The following is a 21815-nucleotide window of genomic DNA, read 5'->3' as shown; positions in this document are numbered from 1 at the left end:
TTTCTCCATCTCTGAACGAGTATCTTCCCAAAATTTATTTTCTGAATGTTCACTTTACCTGCCTTGTTGAACTATAATAATCTAAATATTTTTTCCATGACCTATAGTGGTGTACGTGTATATGTAAACAGAGCAAGTGAGAGAGAGAACAATTGTCTTCTCTTCCCACAATAAACCTTCTTCTTTCCCCCTCTTTTGTTTTAATGGAGACAAAACAATTTTTTCACATGTTCCATTATTTTCTATCCACTGAACAATCATGTAACCCAAACCTGAGGGCCTAAAACTGTAAAAGAGATTTTTACATAAAAGAGAGATCATTTACCAAGTTTATAAATATACGAGGCTGTGTTTTATAATGGAGCAAAGGAATTTACTAAAAAATGATGGATAAATAGGTATTGATAATACAATCCTTGCCATGGTCTACCCACATAATTTTCTAGTTTTTCTTCAGTCTAAACTCTATCTGTGCATCTAGCTTAGCTGTGAGAATGAAAGGAAAAGAAGTAACTTGATGAGGAGCAAAACTCAGTTAGGACAAGAGGATGAATCATGAGGGATGTTGAAATTCAGGACACTGATTTTAAATTTATGGACATAAAAAGGAAGAAAGTCTGTCAGAGCAGCAGGTATGGAAAATTATTTTTCCAAGTACATGAGGGTTTGCTGACAGACAGGAGAAACCAAAACGTTCTGGGCTGCAGGACAGAGCTGCATATACAGCACAGAGCTCTGCAGTACAACAATAGAATCTGACTACTCTGGGAAAGGGTGTTACTGTAAAATAGTATTTGCCTTCAAAAATTAATTGTTTGTAATTTTCTCTACTAAAACTAATGTCTTTTTGACCAATATCAAGTCTCATCATTCCCGTGTCTGTCATATTCTGTCCTAATAAAAATATGTACTCTGTGCTTATGAAGCTAAGAAAGGATCTACAATTCAGTCCTGAAGGAAGTAAGAGGAAAAAACAGCTCCAGGAATAATCAATGGTGAAGTCTTTAATTTAATGTAATTTAATTCAATTTAATTTAATTTCAGTCATTCTTTCAATTGATCTTCTTCCTGCTTAGGGCTTAGGCTTTTGCAAAACAAAGCTTTGGTGTGTTTTCAATCTGGTAAAGAGTGGGTGGAAGTAATAGTCACCATTAAGAAATCATTTCCATGCCTTCATGTAAACCTCACTCTTCTTTCTTGGAGCACTTCTATGGCCTTCTTCACTCATGACTGAAATGTATTAAATTTTGCATATGAACTGCATATGGAGATTGATCAGTAGATGATCCCTGAAGCTGTCCCTTGACAGATGAGAAGAAAAAAAATCCCATACCCTTTTAGTGCAAATTTATTGCAAAATGAACTGAAGAACTACCACAGTGCAGACAAACTTGCATGGATGAGTCAGAAATGAAGCTGTAGCTCAGCTTCCAGAGAAAGCATAAGCAAAGGCACTGTTACATGGTGACTTTCTCAGCATGTCTCAGTTTGGAAGATGGGAGTGGAGGTCAGTTAGAATATCTATCACATATATAGAATATATCACTTTTCATCAAGAAAATGACAGAAATTAGAAACAGAGAAATCTCTTAATCCAGCTACCCACTGCCAATGCCAGAACCAGTTTGCATACTCTCAGGAAGCCCATTCAGGAAAGGAGCAAAAGTTCTATCAGCATGAAGCTGTTAGTTACTGTATGTTGCACAAATTGCATATTTAAAAATAACTCAGCCTTTCTACAATATACTACTAATTGTTATGTAAGGAAGACATTAATTTACTGGCTTCACTTACATTTGGCTTTAAATTTGGCTCAGAAACCAGTTGGCACAGTCCCTCAGAAAGATATTGCAAACTCCATGACCAAGCACCCTAGCCAACTCACACATCCAGCTGGCAATTCTGTGCTCAGCCCAGAAGTGAAAAGTGATGGTGACTGTGAGCAAAGCTAAGGTTCAGGACTGAATTATGTCACCAATATTGGTTATCCTGCCCTGATGCACCAAGAACCCAGCAGTGCCCAGTGCTGCAGCCAGGCAGGGTCACTGCAGCTGCCCAGCACAAAAGCCAGGGCAGTAATTCATTGACAACCCCAGTAAAAGGTTCTCACACTGTCTGCCTGTGTGGGCATTCTCCTCTAGCCAACTTTTCAACCCAAGAAACATTTTCATTTACATCCATGGTAGACAGAGGTATTAACTTCCTAGGGGTTTAATGAGGCCAAGGAGCCTGAGCCAGGCTGGACTGTGCCAGTCACCATTGGCACAGCTCGTGTCCCACAGGAGGGAGCTCAGGGACCTCCAGGAACGCAGGAGGTTAGAACTGAATGAGAGATGTGATCTTATTGTTCCAACAAGAGATGTAGCTTCCAATGCTTCGAATATTTATAGAAAAACTGAAGTTAGGAAGAAATAAAAAACCTAAAATATGTACACAGAGAATACATATATGCACATGTTGGTGTATTTATTAGGAATCCATGACAGAAATGGGTACCACTGAAACAGCTAAATCAGATATGCTTTGAGACTGTTGAATCTAATTTTTTTTCAAGTAATCAAGTATTTTATATTTTTCATTATAAAATTAAAAGAGATATTTCAAAAAAACACCTCAGAGGCATCTTAAGGTAATATAAAAATCCAGATGAACTTTTAAATCAAAATAAAAAGAGAATTTAACACAGCTGTCTTATTTTTTAATGTGTTGAGTGAGGATGGCTTTGTGAAACTATAATCTCTTTTCCTGTCCCCAACAAAGCAGTGCTTTTCAATTACTATTTTTGCTTATTAGAAACAGCAACACTTTTTTATTATTATATTTACTTTAATATTAATTATTTAATAATTAATAATAAAACCAACAGGGGATATATTAACAATATGTAAATATTTTTACTGAGCCCAAACAACAGCAGAAAGCTAATTAAGTGTTACAAGGCATGGGGAAGAAGAAAGCATAACACTAAGGAAAGAAAAGGAATTGCTCTCTGAGTTGCTCATGTACTCTGCTTTCTCAGGACTGCCTTGGTCACTCCAAACTGTCCTACACAATTTTCCTTCACAAAAGCTTTTGTCTTTTGCTATAATTTTTCCCAGCTGCAAGTCTTCCTCTAACTGCCTTGTTTCTGAGTCCCACACTCTAATGTGCAGCCAGAGCCATGCTGTCATTTAGTCCCCTCCTGTGTGTGCCTTCTTCTCCCTCTTTCACTGCTATAATTGCTGAATTTCTCCATACTCCACTTCCCTCACCTCTTGACTTTCTCTCACACTAAAGTCTGCATTGCTGCCTCCTGCTGTGGTTCATCCTCATCAATCACTGCTGCTCTCAGACTGTGGCTCATCTTTGCTGAAAGTCTTTTCAACAGGCTCCCTGCTACCAGCCACCGACCCTGAGCCCTTCAGCCTGGACCTGCACACTTCTGCTGAGCAGATCCACCTCGCTACCTTCCTTTGATGCCAGCATTATCCCACATTATCAGCAACTTCCCTTCATACTGATTTAAGTCTCACATCTTAAAGACCTGTTTTCACAGAACATTAAATCTTCTTCTTAATATTTTTAATTATTAAGACTTTTTTTCTAAAATCTAGAAAATTCCTAGGAGGCCACTTTTTTCCAAGTCTGATATCATGCCAATGATACTTACTTTTGGTGAGATCCAAACTGTCTGTGCTGAAAGCAGAAAAGCAACCAAATATGTTCACTTCTTTGGTGTTTAGACACTGGACAGACATGCCATAGCTCAGGATGAGAGATAGGGAAAAAGCAGGAATTGATGGGCTGAAGGTGGAACTGGAAAACACAGTTAACTCTGCTAAAGGGAAGGAGCTTAAATTAGCTGCAAATGGCTAACTAACTGCCTACAAAGCATTTTCATATGGAAACAGAATTCTTGGTGATATGGCAAAAATTTAAATGGAAAATAAGTTCAAGGATTTTAATGCATTTTACCTGTGTGATCACTGACTGTGATTTTGGCCACTTCTATGCTGTCCACACTTAGTTAGATATCTGAGTGTGTGTGTGTGTGTGTGTGTGTGTGTGTGTGTGTGTGTGTGTGTGTGTGTAAAAGAAAAGAATTAGGAAACAAAAAGCTATAAATCAGAATAAAAAAATGTGGAAACAAAGGCTGCAATAGGTACTTATTATAAGCACATTGTTCTGCCATCGACCTTATTCTCCTCAAGTTATTTATTTTTGCGGTCTACTTATTAATATGTAGATGAAATTAGCCAAGGCATTATAAAATTGTAAGGAGTTATGGACAGTGCACTCTGACAAATAAATCCTCCATCATGTATGGGTGACTGCACAAAAATAATTTTCTCAGGCTATGTTTAAAATACCCGAGATTGTGATAATTTTATTTATCCTTACAGGAAAAACCTTAAATGATTATAGGATTGAGAGCTTTAGAGGTCTTTCCAGAAGGAGAACCTCAGGTTCCTTTCCGCATATACTGCATGCCTTCAAGTGCCAAATGAGTATGGGATGACACTAAGGTCAAAATAAATGACAAAAACTTTCTTTCTTAATCTTGAATGGGTTAGGATGTGCAACTTGAACAAAACTGGCACATGCTTAGATTCATCTCCCCACTGAGAAAAGACAAGCATGGTTGTAAAATCCAGGATCCAGCTTTAACCATCTGAAAAAAATTCATTTCAAAATTGCAAAGAATTCTTTTCCCAGTAGGGTTCTGTTCAACAATTCCTATAATCAGCCAACACACTGCATGAAAGCATTTGCTTAAATGAAATAGCAAAAGGCTTGCAAGTTAATGACTTCTACTGAGCCCTGTGCCCTAAGACTTCATAGGAAAGCTGCTGAAATGATTGATTTGTGTACCTCCATGTGGCCTGACCTCTGAGGGCTACCAGCTGCTGGCACCTGGCTTTGGCAGTGCACTCACAGAAGGTGAGGAGGCTCTCAGCCTGCACACTGCTAACAAGTGCTGCTTTTAAAGGTAACTCCCATGGCACAATGGTCTCCAGCCATGATGGATGGGCACAGGGAACCGGGAGAATCGGGGCTGCCTGTGCGCGAAAAGTGGATTCACATCTTCCTCCCTGGTGTGAGGGTCAGATTTCCTCAAATGAACTACTAACTGAAGTGGAGCTACTCATATGCTTTTTAGTAATCACTGTACATAGCTAATTGCCAACATTAATAATTTTCGAGCTCAGAAATAAAATCAACATTGGAAATAAAATCAGAATGTCTGTAAAGCTGACAAACACTAAAAAGTCTGCCTAAATGTTTTTCTTCCATCAAGTTCTGCAGATTCATACAAACCAATTTTATTTTCATCCTCTGGATGGGAGCTCAATTTTCAGACAGTAATGCAATTCATGGCATACAGAGATTAGGACCAGAAATTTTTTAGTTACCTACAAACTCAACCAAGGAAGGAACCAAATGCTACCAAATGAAGGTAGGTCCAAGAACAGCAGGGAGCTCAGCACTGCTAGTGAAAAAAGAGGACAGAACAAGGAAATACAGACCGTAGCAGGGAGAAGTTCTTTGTCCTGTTCAAGAAAAAGAATGCTTTGGTGAAGCGGGCAATGCTTCTCACTAGATCATCAAATTCAATTGTATTTTTCTGATGTTCATATATCATAGCATATTTCTATGCTGTATTGAAAAAAAAGTAGAATATTGCATTGCTAGAACATGTAAGTTACAAATTTAAGGACATCTAAAATAGAAAGTTTCTATAGAATTTAGCTGTTTTTTAAATGTGTTACTATGTTATCTTTTCTACATAAATATTTAAATTGTCAGTGCCTTAACACTGCAGGTTATACAAAAGATTATGCATTACTTTAAAATTGTAAAAAATATTAAAGACATCCACCTTATGAAAAAATCTGTAATGCTGGTAACTATTAATTAATTTAGTTAATCAGAGGGAAGTAATATTTCCTTCACAGTACAAATTTGTTCTTGACAGGTCTTACTGCAGCACACAGTAATAAGAACAGTACTAATTACTGTGAATATTTTCAATTAAGTCTCAACATGATTTCATAGACTGAGCTAAAAATAATTTTTGCTGGCACCAAATTCTAACCAGACAAGGGCAAACCCAAAATATTAGAGTACTATAGTTACAAAAATGAATAAAATCTGATTGTAGCTTTTGGAGCAGAATTTTAATTAGTACAAGAAAACATATATAGTTTAACATTTCATGAAATGAAATGATCATGACAGTAAAAAATTGATCATCATTCACAGAAGCACTTGCAAGCATAGAAAAAACTCCTTAAAGTAGATATAAAAGGACAACCCACCTTTAAGGAAACTTTGTTTTGCTTACTTCACCAAAAAAAAATGTAAGACTGCAAAAAAAAAAAAAAATCTCTCAAAGGATCTGTTTGTCTTGTATAAGTAGACAAAGAATCATGCACAAATTATTTAGGTGATAAGGAAAAAGGGGGTTTTTTTGCATTTGTTAAGAGGCAATTAATCTTTTCCTACATAGACTGCATTACAAATGGTTTGCAAACAGCTTAAATGTTTTTGTCCTTCTGTGAAATGTTCTCCATGACAATTTTTGGCTCCCTGAGCATGAAAAGCAAGTTTCATGAACTCACATATGCCTAAAAGTATTAGAGAAAATTGTATCACATTGTTCAAACAATACTCCAAAGGAAATAACAAAACCTGCACTGACATTTACAAATAATACGTGGAAGAATTCCTCGGTTGTAAACTACTAGAACTTAAAATACTGCATCAAAAATACACAGTTAGCCACTGCACTCCTTGAGCTAGATTCTCATGCTTCCACTTAATTTAGATGCACTTGGGATGTCTTTAATCTATCCATTTCCTTAGTATCCACTGCCAAAGCATTTGGTATTTGTAAAGTAAAAAGGATGTGTTTTGCTTTCTCAAATTTTAAAAAAAAAACAAAACTTTAACCTGGAGATCTCCAATAGCATAGTTAAGAAGCACAATGTGCAATCCAGAAGGTCAGAAAAATAATTTCACAAAATCCTTTTCGTTGTGCTAAAACAGAAAGTAGAATATTGATGAGTTTTAAGTTTATATTATGGCACTCCATGGACTTCTGTTGGTCTCAAGCAATTTCTCTTTTCTGTTCTTTTCTTATCCTCTCCTGTATTTGTCTCACTTCTCTAAACAGACTGCAAAATCACATATTAATTAAAAACAGTTTAGTATTGGATTCAAGTTCCTAAAATGCACAGGAACCAGTCATCTCATTCCAAAGTAAAAAAAGTTCCTCAGATTCAGTGTTTTTATCCTAATTTTCCTTCTAATTTTGATTCTATACTAGCTGAGAAACAACTGACTTGCCACCATGGAGATGGCAGAGCCCCATCCTACACATGAGCATTCAAAAAACACAGGTCCTGCACATTCTGCCTCAGGGACAGATCTGGCAGGCTTTTAAAAATGCAGCTGCAGAACTTGGCTAAAGAAATTTAGTTTTGACTGCTGCTTTATTTTTTTATGTCTCTAGAGAAGCAGAGACCAAATGTCTGTCTCATATTGCAACTATCCAACATGTATCTGTGACTGCAGATCTGTGTTCAGAGCCCCTCCCTTGCTGAAGGAAAATAAAAAGTTTCCCAGTTTCTTGGACCACACCTGGCATCGACCATTTGGCACATACCTAAGATGCACTATTTTGCAAACTGAAGTTTTAGCTAGCACCCAAAAAAAAGGAAAAGGATGACCCAGTATGAGAAATAAAGCATGGACAAGAGACTTGAATGTAAGCTAATATTTAGGGTATCTTGATTGTGAGCAAAAGGTTCTGCTTCCTGATCAAATGGTTGCCTGTGCATTTATCAATGGTACACTTCAATAATTTTAAATTACTCTGTTAATATAATTTCTCCTGTAGAGTTCTCTGTTAAGAGTTTACTGTTAGTTTTGGGTGATAGTATCATCACACTTGCTCTGTGGAAGACAAAGCCAGGCTAAAGAGCCTGGAGGTGCACTGTGAGTCACAGCCCAGTTCATTACACACAGAGAGCCTGGAAACTTGAATAGCACAACTGTGTTCTCAGCACCTGCATGATTTCCCACAGGCTGTACATCCCATGGGGTGTTTAAAAGCAGGAGTTCTGTAACTTTTCCCACCTGTTTTATCCTACAGAGACCATGGATTGCTGTGCAGTCAAAGGAACTTCTGTGGCACAGCAATGTCCATGTAACTTGGATACCAGTCAAGGCCAGAGAGCTGTTCTGGATTAGTCTGCACAGCATGCCTCTATTACCACCTTTTGTTTTGAGGCTATTTTCATAACTTTTTACTTTCAGGTAATCATTCTATAAATTCACTTCTATCGTTAGAAAGAGAATTCCATTTATCAAAGGGTTATTAATAGCATTGATAGCATGGGTAGTGTTAAAGGCATAAATTTAATATTAAGCTACAACTTGCCAAAAGACATTTAATACTGCATTCCATTTAGGTACAAAGAAAGAAATCCTGTATTATTACGAAATGTTAAATTTAAAAAATACTCAGCTCTAATGAATCTGTAAATATAACTGCAATATTTATTTATTTTTGGTGTGCAAATCACGTCTCTGATAACTGTGCAACAGCAAAGTACTACAGCCTTTTTCCTGCTGGCATTTGGAGATCTGAAGTAAATCTCCCTCCACAGCCCAATGTTATTTAGTGACAATGGTTCACAGAGCAATGAATAGATTAATATTGTCCTTCTAAAATAATACAAAGAGTATTCATTGAGGTGGTTATGTATGAAATTGACAAAACTAGAGATATTATTTAAACTGATAAAAAACCTAACTGAATTTTCTTCCTTGAAGTATAAACTATATATATATACACAGAACTGTAACTACAGATAAATATCACAGACATTTCAGGCAAGGTGAAAACTGAATAATTGCCAAGGCATGAGATTGCCCTATAAAGATCTTTTTCTTTTCTTTGACTCTCAAGTTTCAGTTGACTGAAATCAGATCCCTCTTTCACAGAATAATGAGCAAGAAATTCTAATATATTATATCACATGTTAACTAAGGGATTAGAAAATCCCAAAAGGAGTTTCTAAATGAAAACTTTCTTAAGGAAAGCCTAAATTTTTCCTTATGTAACAACACAAAAAAAAAAAAAAAAAAAAAAAAAAAACCAAAACAAAACAAATCTTGTTTACTGCAAAAACAGAAATAGAACAGCTTTATAGTTTGGGTTTTATTGTGAGATGTATAATTTCTTTAGCAGGGATCTTAGGAGAATTCTTCCACTCTGAAAAAGAAAAATAGTTGAGCAGTATTCTTGCTAGGAAAGATCACCCTACATTTCTCTCTATTTTTGCCTCCAATTATGGAAAGAATAAAACTTGTGGAAGGTCAAGGTAAATGTTCTGCTCTCACTTAGGACTTTCTCCTTTTTTCCCCTTATTAATGAGTTCAAGTAGTAATATAAGAAACTTTTCTTTTTAGTAAAAAAATGCAGAAAATAATTTTTTAATGATAAGTAAGGATTTTTAATATCATAAATGCCTACAACTAGGGGGATTAGTTCTACTTCTACCACAGGCAGATGAAAGTCTTACAGGTGTGTATCTCCCTGAATTGATAACTATATTACAGAAAAGTTTGATGAGTTATTTGTAACTGAGGCAGTATGGCTCAGTTGGGACACGTGATCTGCACCTTTTTTCCAAAAATTAAGTATTTTATTCTTACCCCCTAGTTTTAAACCAGGGCTTCCTTCTCATTTGCCTGGAGTTTTTCCTCATATGTGGTGTAAGGTGTCTCCCACACTTTGTGTGTGAGAAATATCTTCCAGACAACTTCTATAAGATCACAGCTAGCATTGGCTGGAGCTCAGTTCTGGCATCTCAACTCTGTTTGTTTTCACTGCATCCACCTCTCAGAAAGGCTTTGTCAACATGTGAGGAATCAAATACACGCCCACTTCATCTACAGAAAATCTGTTTAAGAGAGCTGCATAAATTTTTCACTGCCATATCTCATTTCCTAGTATTTTCCTACATGTAGAGAAAAATAACAGAATTTACTGACATTTTAAAGCCTTTTTAGTTTGCAATTAGAGTCTCTTTATTTATTACCATACTTTCAGAGCTTATTTAGCAAAAGCTGATTAAAGCTCTTGGTAATGTATTTGTTATAATAGTGCTTTCTTTTTGGTAAAGGATTCAGTTCACAATTCTCAACTAATGAGTAAGATAAATATGCCCTAATCTCTTGTCAACTGCTAATCCTATATTTCTATCAATGTATTATGTGTTAATTTTGAAAGTAAATCAGATTACATATCAAGAATATTGATGCAAGTGTAATACTACACATTAAACAGTCAATTACATTAGCAGCCTGTCTCTGGAATAGAAGAGAAAATAAACCCCCAAACAAATGGCTTGTTTCAAATTGCCTGTATTATATGTATAATTTTTAAAAAATTAAAATACATGTCCAAATTAAAAATAGTGGATGATAATTTCAGTTGCCATTTTGACCACATAAACTAATTCTAGGGATAAAAAATAACAATTATGTAAACATTATAAACAATTATGTCTATTGTGTAAACAAATACACTTTTATTCAGTAAATTGTATGCTTACCAAATAGTAACTCATTTTAGACAATGAAAGGCAATCAATGTAGCTTCTCCTTTAAGCACCACAATTCCAAGTGATTAAGCTCCCTCTTTTTAATAGGAACAACATTGACTATGTGTGTAGTAGAAGACTATTTTATATAAATCAAATATTGAATTGAGAAATGTGAAGTTGTATACCACACCAAGAACAATATTACCAATATTCAAATTCAATTATTCCATAAGTTGAGGAAATTATGGAATAATTGAGGTTCCTCTCAATTATTCCATAAGTTGAGGAAATTCCTCTACAGGCAACATCTTTGGTTCCTAACAGACATAAGTGAGACTGTTTTACTTACAAGTACAGACTGCAGTTTCAACACTCTTCAGACCATACAGAATCCAAAATTTGGTTTAAAACACACACAAAAAAAAATCTCCCTCAAATGTTTTGCTCTGAGACTTAGTTCTCTTACACTTCTTCTAAAATGAAGCCATGAAACATCAAAATTTCTAAATACTTTAATCTCTTTTCACTTGGGACCTCTCCAGAATTTGTTAAAATGGAAATGCCTCATTTTGATAAAAACTATTGAGTTCACACAGCACCAATCATCATTTTATTGGCACAGAACCAACTACTGTTTATACTTTTCCTATAGAGAACTATAATTTCAATATTTTATGGTGAAGTTTAACCTCAGCAAAATTATGAAGGATGCCAAAATATCTCCTAACACTGTCTCAAAATTCCACTTTCACAGCCCTATAACTTCATGCTACATTTGGCTCCTAGCAAGGGCTCTTTGATGATGTGGAGCAACATGTTGGCACAAAGCAAGTGCAGTTCATGCAGCACCAGCTGCCCCCAGCAGCACCTGCTACGTTTACATGTGCAGGGTCCTCTGAAGCGTGGCACCTTGGAGCAATGCTGCAGAGACACATGAGGGCCCTGATTTCTATCCAAACATAGTTACACCTCTCTGCAGGCATTACTGCCCTGATCACTCTCAAGTCATGCTGTTACTTCCTTTTTTCATCTCTTTTGATAGATTCCATCTATTGTAATCACGTTCCCAAAGACTTGACGGGACTCAGCCCCTGACAGCACGCTGGACCCACACAGGTGACCCAATGTACACATGTGATGTTTCAGTGTATATGATCCACAGAGCCCCAGATTCTGAAAACATTCATTAAACTGCTTTGGCTCTTGGCTGTAATCAGCCTACAAACACAATAGGTTTTGGCTAACTAAAGAAAAGACAAAATATTTACATTGCTGAAAGAGAAACATCAGCTAAATAAGGACAGTGAAGGCACCCAGGTATCTGCCTGCCAGAGACACTGTGTGTAAATTGAAAGGGATGCCTAGGATGGCATGATAAAAGGATGGCAAAGATTTTACTCATTAATGAAATATACCTGAGAATTAGGGCTGCATCTCTATAGAAGTCTGATCAGTTCTGTCAGGGCTAACCAGCAGGAAAACAATTTCATTCCAGATATGAACAGCTAAGCCTATTAAGAATTGCATTTTGCATTGTATTTTCCTCAGTAAAGAAAGCCATATTTTCCACAAGGAAACGTGCCTGTGGAATCAGGACCTGAACGTTGCAATATAAACTCCTTCTAACCCATCAAATTTTAGCTTCTAGAACTGATAGTTTGACTCAAGAATATGGAGCATACTTTTAGCTATTATTAGAGCACTGGAAACTTACAGGAACCAGAAATAAAATAAATTCTAAGTTACCTTTCTACTCTACTCTTCAGAATCTTGTCATTTACTGAAGTCTTAAAAACTTATGCAGAATTACTTTTGTGTCCTGCTTTTTACCCATAAAACAACGGTTCCTACCTGAAAAGGAATACAGACCAGAATAAAAAATACTTTCTGTATCTGAGTGTCAACTTCCTAGCACTATAACATAAGAAGAAACATTAAAAATATAATTTGAAAAGGCATTTAAAACTGACCTTATAAGGCATGTATTGTAAGTCTGAAACACAGTCCTGAAAATGTTTATGATGACCTACTTTCAGGAAAATTTCTGGCACAGATTTAGTTATAAAATATGAATGAAGAAAACCACTGAAATAAAACTATGCTTTATAAAACACTTGAAAGAAGCTTCATAGTTACAGACAGACATTTCTACACTGATTTCCACATGAGCACACAACTTTCTACAGAAGTAGTATTATCTTCTGATATTGGTATGCTTTTTCAAGCCTGATATGCAAGGAGATACTTGGCCAGCCCATTGAATGATATAAGACCTTCAGAAAGTACCTAAGTTAAACTTTTATACTTAATCCAGTTTCTACATGGTGCCAGTGCCCTGACACCTGAATATGTCCAGACTCTCAGTTCCAGAAAACTGTACTTACAGGAAACCTACAGGAAATTAGTGTTTTGGTTCCAGATTGTACCAATACATGATTCCTTGTGCAGGCACCCACCATCTGAGAAAGAAACATGATAAGACAAGCCAGAAAAATTTATAAATTCATTAAACACCCTTATTGCAAGTTTTTATCCTCTGGTATCAACATACAATGCTGGTGTCCAGCATTTTTTGTCAGATGTACCAATGGATGGAAATAGATCACTTTGGGTTGGAAGGGACCTTAAACACCATCTAGTTACACCCCCCTGCAGGGGGGACAGAGACACCTTCCACTTGGGTTGCTCAGAGTCCTATCTAACCTTGCCTTGAACATTTCCAGGGATGGGGCATCCACGGGACAGCCTGTTCTGGTGTCTCACCATTCTCTTTGTGAAGGATCTGAAGACATGCAAGTACTTCTTCATGGTGTGACCTCAGCCTCACCAACCCGACAGGCCATCAGGTTGTGTCCCTGTAGACACAGCACCACGCACACACCTCATCCAGGGGCTGACATGTGGCCACAGGCCTGCTCACCACAACCAGCAATGCTTCTGGGACCCAGCTGTTAAAGATGCTTGTGCTGTCCTGTAGCAGCAGCCACATGTGGCCACCAGAAAGGGCCCCTTGGGGACACTTGTCCAACAGAGCAGCAGGAGCAGGTGTGCAGTAGCAGCTCTACAACACAATCCTCAGCCCTTACCTGTACCCAACCAACACCAGGGGAGATGGCAGCAGGAGCTGCTCTGGCTGCTCTGCTCGGGGCCAGGCACAGGCCAGCCCTGAGCCCAGGCCAGTCCCAGGGAGCAGCCAAGGGACAGGGGCTGCCAGCCAGAGCCATGCCAGCTCCCCAGCTCCTGCCACTCCTTTCACAGCTCTGAATTACAGCTCCTCACTCAAGAGTTTGTCAGAACACCCTACTCACAGTCAGTGGGTCTACAGACTTTGAGTATTCTTTGAGACATTTGTATTTCACATTTGTCCCTGACTGGAGTATCTAATCAGTCATTGGGCAACTGATTGGATATAACTGAGAGAAAAACTTAGCTTAAAAGTACCAAATAACAAAGACAGTGTGGTATTTAAACCAGATCTAGACCAGAGACACAAAACAGATTCTCTCTAGTGTTGAGACATACTTGAGCAATGTACAAAGAGCTGACATCCTTCATTTAATAGCTCTTATGGCAAGAGAGACCAGATTAGATAATAAAAAGTAATGTAGTGCATTGTATATGATTTGATATTCAAATGTGTCTATACAGTTACACAGCTAGCTCTGCACTATCACAAGGCAAACATTTAGATTTCCAGGTAAGCAAGTGATTAATTTTTTTTCTTGCCTAACCAGACACTTCCCAGATTTGTCTAAAGGTGACTTCATCTTTTATCTGTCATTTACTCCAAAGAAAACAGAAATGTACATGAACCTGTCCTTTCCATAACCTACAAGTGAACTGGTAAAACACAAGGCTGCTGCAAAGACTTGCCTACTGATGGAGGCATCATCCTCTGCATGATATTCAGGGCTTCCCCTATAGACATTCTTTCCCCTCTTCTTCATTCTGTCCTGTTCATACTGCATTCATTAAGTCACACATTCAAGCTCTCCACCCTCTTCCATATTGTTACCTCTCATTCTTTCCTTTCTCTTTTAGTTCTACTCTTTACCGTACTTGAAATCCCACCCACACCCTCCAAAAGTTTACTTTAAAAATTTACCACATTTTCTGACAGTGCAAATCATTGTTTTGCTCCATTTTGTTGTACATTACAACTCTTATCACTTTGGTTTGGAAAAAACTGAGAAATCTCTTATCTGTGTTTGAATGGTGGTTAGCACAATGGAGACCTTCAGATGGGACCTCACACAGCAGGGCACTGTAAACTTACATTGAACTGTATGAAAACATCACAACTGTTTGTTTTTCTTAAATACCGAGAATACAACATATCTTCTGTATACACCTTGAAATAAATATTTTATATATATATATATATATATATATATGCATATTTATATAGATTGCTTAAATACTTCTTTTATATGAATGTTTTTCAAACACAAGTAACTTTTTTCCATGTAAAATACACTTGTCCTATACAGTGTCATTATTTGACATTGAGCTTTTCAGAGTGCATTATATGGATTTTCCCCAGAATAGGAAGAAACAGAGAAAAAACGTGTAAGATTTTAAGTACTTTAGGCATCAAAGCAGAAAAACTCTCCATTTTCCTAGGCAGCACATTGAAGTATCCAATTTGAATTGAGAGAAACAGAAATGAGGAAAATTTCTACGGATGGGGAATAGGCTTGTAGGCTGAAAAGAAAGTTATTAAAACACAATAAAACATTTGCACAAAAGTAATATTATATCATTTTGTTCAGGAAAGTTGCTTTGTTTTGAAATAAGGTTGCATGTTTAAAGGTGAAAAAACCTCATGTTGAAATACACAAACACTATCTGTGACAAAACCAAAGGCATTTCGCAGCATTTCAGTGACCCTTCAGAAACTTCAGTAAGGAATCCCCCCAAGTGAAAGTACAGCTCATGCTGGTTCCTGAAAAGCTGAAAAGTAAGGAATTAGTGTATTAAGGAGGTTCCAGCAAGCAGAAGATAAAAGCTTCAGTCCAACCTGAAAAGGATCTTTGCTGAAAAAAAAAGTTTAGTAAATGTTCAGAGGAAAAAAGATAATGGACCATTTTCTTCATTCCACAGAATATTGTCGATGAGGCAACTTCAACAGGATCTTCAAATGATTAAACTGTAAATACATAAGTATTATGTACATTTATACCGATAATTACAGAGAGAGAGAAAAATCCAGTTCCTACCAGTTTGGCTGAGCTGTGACGTGCTGCGGCTCTTTCTCGACAGCCCCACGATGGCCACCATCTTTGCACCAATGCTGGAGCGCCTCTTCTTGCTGCCACCACCAACAGTGCCCACGGCCGTGTCCGACTGGCTGCCGTCGTTCTTCTCCAGCGTGTACATCTCCCCGCTGATGCTGGTGCTCTTAGTCATGTTCTTTCCTGAGATGGCCATCTGTCTGCTTTGCATTTTGGATGTAAAGACACTGTCAGCCAGTTGACGGATAAACAGTGCAGACAAAGAGTAAAAAGGGGAAGACAGAAAAGGACAGGTTTCAGATGGAAGGTTTTGGGAGACTAGAGGGTAAAAGCAGCTAATCACACAGGTGGGGTTTAGTTTTAAGAGGTAAAAGGAGAAACTTTAATTCTAGGGTCTTGGTTGGTCCACTGTAAAAATACTTGACTCATCAAAATTGTGTTTTAAATAACAAGCTCTTATTTACTGATTGACTTAAAACTGACCAGCAAAAGCCTACCAAATAATTAATGCATCCATATATCATATAACCGCTTCTTGTTTGGAAAATTTAAGTTCTGGCCTCAGTGCTGTGTGCCTCTTCTCACATATATACATGCAAATAACCTATATTCCTCTGGGAAACAGATACTTGATTCATAACTGAGTGGGAAAGAACATCAGTCTGAAGCCCAGTTTTGATTACTAAACATTCAGACATTTCAAGGGTGTTCTCAGTAATCTGGCTTAGCTCAGTCATTGTACAGTAATTAACACCCACAGGTTTTTCCTCCATCTCTGCATCAAAAATACAGGTACTAGAAATGTATTTCACACAACACTTGACTGTTAGGTGGCATAGATCATCAGTACTGATAAAATGGAATTAAATTCTAATGTATCTTTTGTACTCATTTAGAGACTCTGTAAATGTGCTCTATGTGGCTGCATCTAAACTGTCTGCTGCAGCATTTCAGGTGTCCCAGGGGAACCTGATCTACCAGTGGTCCAGGCTAAGAGACCTTTCCTTTCCTCAGAAATGGCCATCTACACTGATGACAACAGCACTTATCCAAATTTTGTCCTGACATCTAATTGTAGGTGTCTTAACAAATATCCAGAACTGGAAGCTCTGGGAGACATGTGGGGCTGAAAATATATGGAGAATTTTCTATATCAGTGAAGATCTTGCACAGAACTTAGACCATTATTAGCTTTTCCAGTACAGTACTTCTCACCAAAAAGTCCCCATGAGATGCCATTTTAAACAATCCACAAAACTGCAGAATATTTCTGGAACCCTGGGGAAATGAATTTTTTTGTTAAATCACCAATATATAAAGGCTAAAATGAACATTTTTTTTCTTCTTAAGCAGATTTTCAAATACATGCAAAAGCTCTTGCTAGAGCTTTAGTGCTTTGCAAATGTCTCTAGAGCAAATTTTTCTGAGTTTAGAAAAAAAAACATATATACTCCTTTTCCCTTACCTATTATGGCCTGAAATCAATTTCATGAAAGGAAGGCATTATTATTTCTTTATGAAGTTTATTTGCAATACAAATTCTGTCAGTAATTTATCTATGGAATTAATGCAGTGCACTCAAAAGTAAATGAAGACTTATAGCTTAGCTACAACCCAGAGGGAAAGATAAGAGTTGGTCCATAGCAGAAGTAGACCTTTACCATTGAAAAATACAGGGTGCACTTCTCAGGAAAGGCACAGGGAAAAATATGAATGAGAGTTTGGATCAGCAAGTAGAGAAGCAAAAAACAAAGCTGAGAGAGAGCTATAGTGACCTTCCTTAGACACACAATCACAAAAAAATGAACACAGTGGTAACCTGAAAGCTTTTTCCCTTACCCTCTTTTAGGTCTCTTTGTTATGTGTCAGTACACACTATCATCAGTACCTTTATCACCAAGAGAGGAGTGGGATAGCATGTGGGTAGAGAGGAAGGCAGGGAAACAGTAAAAGAGAATTTGTATTTCTGTGTCTTATTAGCACTATGTTACCTTACTTGTTAGATGATAACATCACATGCTGTATTTTTTATGACTCTAACACCTCTAAGAATTCAGTCAAAGAAAACAGATGACACAGAAATCAGTTCTCAGTTTCAATATTACCTTGCATGTAAAAAATACTAGAGGTCTAGGAGAAACATGGTTGTGAAGAGCCGGTATCTTCAAATTTATCTTAAACAAAATTTTACTAAGAATCAGAAAATTAGAGCCCCTAATCCAGTAATGCTGTTTTTAATCCAAATTCTCAAAGGAAATATGATTAATGTGTGCTTTCAGTCAGGTCTCTCTCTTTTCAGTGTTTTTAAAAATCAGATAAAATTTGACAGAGCAGTAGGAAACTAAAGCTATTTCTTTTCTAAAACTGTTTTGAAAACAGATCCCTGGAGAGAGATCTTATGCATGCCTCTTTGGGGAAATACTGCAGGAGAAGCCATTATTGAATCTCTCCTAGAGATTCTCCTCATTCACAGATACAGGCTGGTGGGGGAAGTTTTTCACTGTTTGCAAAACAAGCTATTTCAGTGATTCAGTTTTTTCAAAAATAATACCCAGAAAATCAGGGAGTTCCTGTCATATGGAAAATATGAATTGTTTTATAAGTGATAATGCCATTCAATAAAGGTCCTATGTCATCAGTGGAAACAGAAATATTCTGCATTTTACTATAAAATTTACTAACTTTTATAGGTTTACTAAGTTTTATAAGTTTTACTAAGTTACTTTAACTGTAAAAGTTACACAGAAAAGAAAGTCACCATTTCCTGAGTTGAATGTGTCTTTGAGGTGCTTTTTTGTGTCCTTCCCAAGATGTGTAGTTCTATTTAAGTGGAATAGATTACAGCAGTTGCCCTTATTAAAGAAATCATTGTCTTTAAAGAAATCAGTATCTTTAAAGATAACTGTGCAGTTATCTATGAAAGTGTTATGAATTACTAAAGTTTGCTTTTTGGCTGCTGTCTAAAGGCTTCTGTACCACAAAATGTTTTGCTGTGTACTCCTGCCAGTAATGATGTAGACTTCAGTCAGACACCTTCTCTTGGCCAACTTTTTGAGAAAGGTGGGAAAGGGAATTCAAATGAGGAGAAAGGAAGGGATTTAGTTTTAAGTGGATATAACAAATACTAGTGCAAATGGCTGATACTAAAAACCTCTATTTTTTTTTCCCAGTCAAGCTCTAAAACTATTTTCCTCAATTAAAGGCTTGGGGTTTTTCCCCTTTTCTAAAAGCAGCAGAAAAGACATCTTTGCTACAGTCCTAAACATAAAACAACCCTTGGAGAAAGCCATCCCATAGCAGGGAATTTGGCTTTTTGCAATTCCTCTCTTATCAAAGAAAACTTTGAGAAATACATACTAGGAGAGTTATGAGTGGCTTATAGTACCTCAAAATAAACCTAGAATGGTCATGAGCACTTCCTTCATCAGCACTTTGAATCCTTTCTGTCCATCCAAACCCTCATTTACTAATTTTTCTTGGCAGATACTTGATACCCTCTCGGTAGAAATCATCCTTCTACCCTGCCTGCCTTTTGACAGTGCCACAAATGGATCATTCTCAAAAAAAAACAGGTATTGTATGTCAGATTTGGTTCCTGTCTGAGCTAAAAGAAAGGTTGACCTCAGAGTAAAATTTAGAGAGTAAATCATACAACCTGTTTCCTTAACAGGAAACAGAAATTACTGGAAATTTACTTCATATGTACATATACACAAACCTAATCTCACATGCATCCAATTAAATATGGTCAACAGTATTTTAAAACAGAAATTATATAAAAGTAATTTATGAAATTGTATGAGGTGATGAATAGATATGAAGAAAAAATAGGGTTCTGAAGGTGTCTAAAAGGATAATAATAATTTAAAAAATATCTTCAGCAAAGAGAATATGCAGCCAAATGCTGGGGGAAGAATAAAATAAAGGGGGAAATAAAGTAAATATCCTAATCCAAATAATATGTGCATAATGACATAATAATACCATTATTAGAACCAAAACAGGAACAAAATCAGCACACAATCCCAGCTTTGTGGCAACCCACAGCCTACAGGAAGAGCAGAGTGAAGGTGGCACCCAGGCTACTGCCTTTGGCTTAACAGGACCAAAGTATCAACAAGAGCAGAATGAAGGGCAAAGCTCACACAGGAACATTGCTTCCTGCATTATCCCAAAATCCAGGAAACCTCTTGAGGAAACCAAGAGCTGCAGACAGGTCTTAGTGTAAATATCTTTTCAGACACTTCAGTTTTCCAGTGAAAAAAGGAAAAGATGCATAAATTTTAGAGGAATACATTCTCAAAGATAAAGCTGAAAGTCCTTAAAAAAAAACACAGGAGAAAAAAAAGACATTACAAAAGAAATTACACTAAGATATCTATTTATATTTGTAATTTAAAGGCAACGGTGGAGTATGAGAGTCCTAGCCACAAAATGGTATTCTTAAAAATACACTATGTTAGCCAGCTGAGGAGAGACAGACTGACAGAGACCTGTGATGTCAAAGGTATTTTAAAGTTTGCTGATGATACTAGATTAGAAGAGGCATCTGACTCCTTTGAATGCAGAAAGGCTCAGCAGAGAGACTTTGACAAATTAGAGGTCTGGGAAATCACCAACTATATGAAGTTTAACAAAGACAAGCACTGGATTCTGCACCTGGGGTGGGGATTGTACATACAGAGTGGGAAACAAGAGTCCGGAGACTGGCACCACCCAAAAGGACCTCGGGGTCACTGGCAAGCTGACCATGAGCCAGCAGTGCCCTGGCAGCCAGGAAGGCCAGGTGTGTCCTGGGGGGCATCAGGCACAGCATCACCAGCCAGGCAAGGGAGGGGATTGTCCTGCTCTGCTCTGCTCTGGGACAGCCTCACCTCGAGTGCTGGGGACAGTTTTGGGCACCACAAAATAAGAAAGATATAAAGGCATTAGAGGGCACCCAAACAATGGCAATGAACACATGAAGGGCCTTGAGGAGGAGTCATATAAGAAGCAGATCAGGTTACTTGGTGTGTTCACTCCACAGGAGACTGAGGGGAGACCAGTCTTTACAGCAGTATCAGAAATCACAATTTGTAATCTCATTGCTCTGCCATAAACATTTGTATCAGAGAATCAGATTTACACAAGTCATTTGGCAGACCTTGCAGGTTTCTTCATTTTTTTATTTCAAAGTCAAAGCAAAATTACTATTATTGCTTACCAGCTTAGTTCTCTGTTAATGATCCCTAATGAAAATAAGGCATCCGTAATAGTGAAACCGTAATAGTGAAACTACACACATTGCCAAGTGTGTAGTACAGCTGTGGGCTGTGCTGTCCTAGGATTTTAACAATTTTTCAGTTGTTGTAAAATATCTTTTCTAATATATGTCTCCTGTGAGACTGGAAGACCCACTGAAGACTTTGTTTACTGCTTTTTACAAGCAGGAGATGAATTTCAATGCCATTCATAATAGACCTGCTAACTCAATCAGAGATGCTCTTATTTCATTAATTTGCTGAAGAAATTTAACCAAACCAGCATGATGGGGACAGCTGTGATGTAGGAAATAACATTTCCATGGGAACAACGCTTCCGGCCAATAGTCATACTTGTCTGCCAATTCACATCCAAGAGAGACACTGCAGGTTCAAAATTATAATGACTTAGTCTCTGGAGATCCACATGGTCAAAAATTATTCTATTAACTTATTGGTGGTATAAATCTCTAATAGCTACTGGACTGACTTAATTATTAGGTTGATTTTATTGAAATTATACCAAGAAAGTTGGGGGAAAAAATAGAGCAGTCTTTATAATCTATTTTGTTATATATATTGCTGTTAAAATAAAACTAGTCACCACACCTCAAAACATAAGTAGCAATATTTTGATATGAAATTTCTTTTTTCGAAGGTCTCTTTCACTACAAATCAGGAATGCCTCACCTGCTACAGTATGTAGTTTGACTTGAGCTGTATTTCCCCCTTTCTGGTACATG

The 21815-nt window shown here is 37.1% G+C and overlaps 1 protein-coding gene across 39 annotated transcripts in view; it reads right to left on the bottom strand.

Annotated features, from left to right (window-relative positions):
• The window catches only part of RIMS2 (regulating synaptic membrane exocytosis 2), a 448889-nt gene that overhangs the window by 38077 nt on the left and 388997 nt on the right, over positions 1 to 21815 (bottom strand). For 17 of the 39 annotated variants that reach the window (XM_050971294.1, XM_050971301.1, XM_050971290.1 and 14 more), the window contains one exon: positions 15818 to 16059. The exons of the other annotated variants lie outside the window; for them this stretch is intronic. In XM_050971294.1, the coding sequence (XP_050827251.1) occupies positions 15818 to 16059 (242 nt within the window). The remainder of the gene's footprint in view (positions 1 to 15817; positions 16060 to 21815) is intronic. 39 annotated transcript variants of the gene reach the window in all.

The sequence above is a fragment of the Serinus canaria genome, chromosome 2, assembly GCF_022539315.1.
Source record: "Serinus canaria isolate serCan28SL12 chromosome 2, serCan2020, whole genome shotgun sequence".
NCBI lineage: Eukaryota > Metazoa > Chordata > Aves > Passeriformes > Fringillidae > Serinus > Serinus canaria.
The sequence above is the reverse complement of the archived record's forward strand: the minus strand, read 5'-3'. Positions and strand labels throughout refer to the sequence as shown.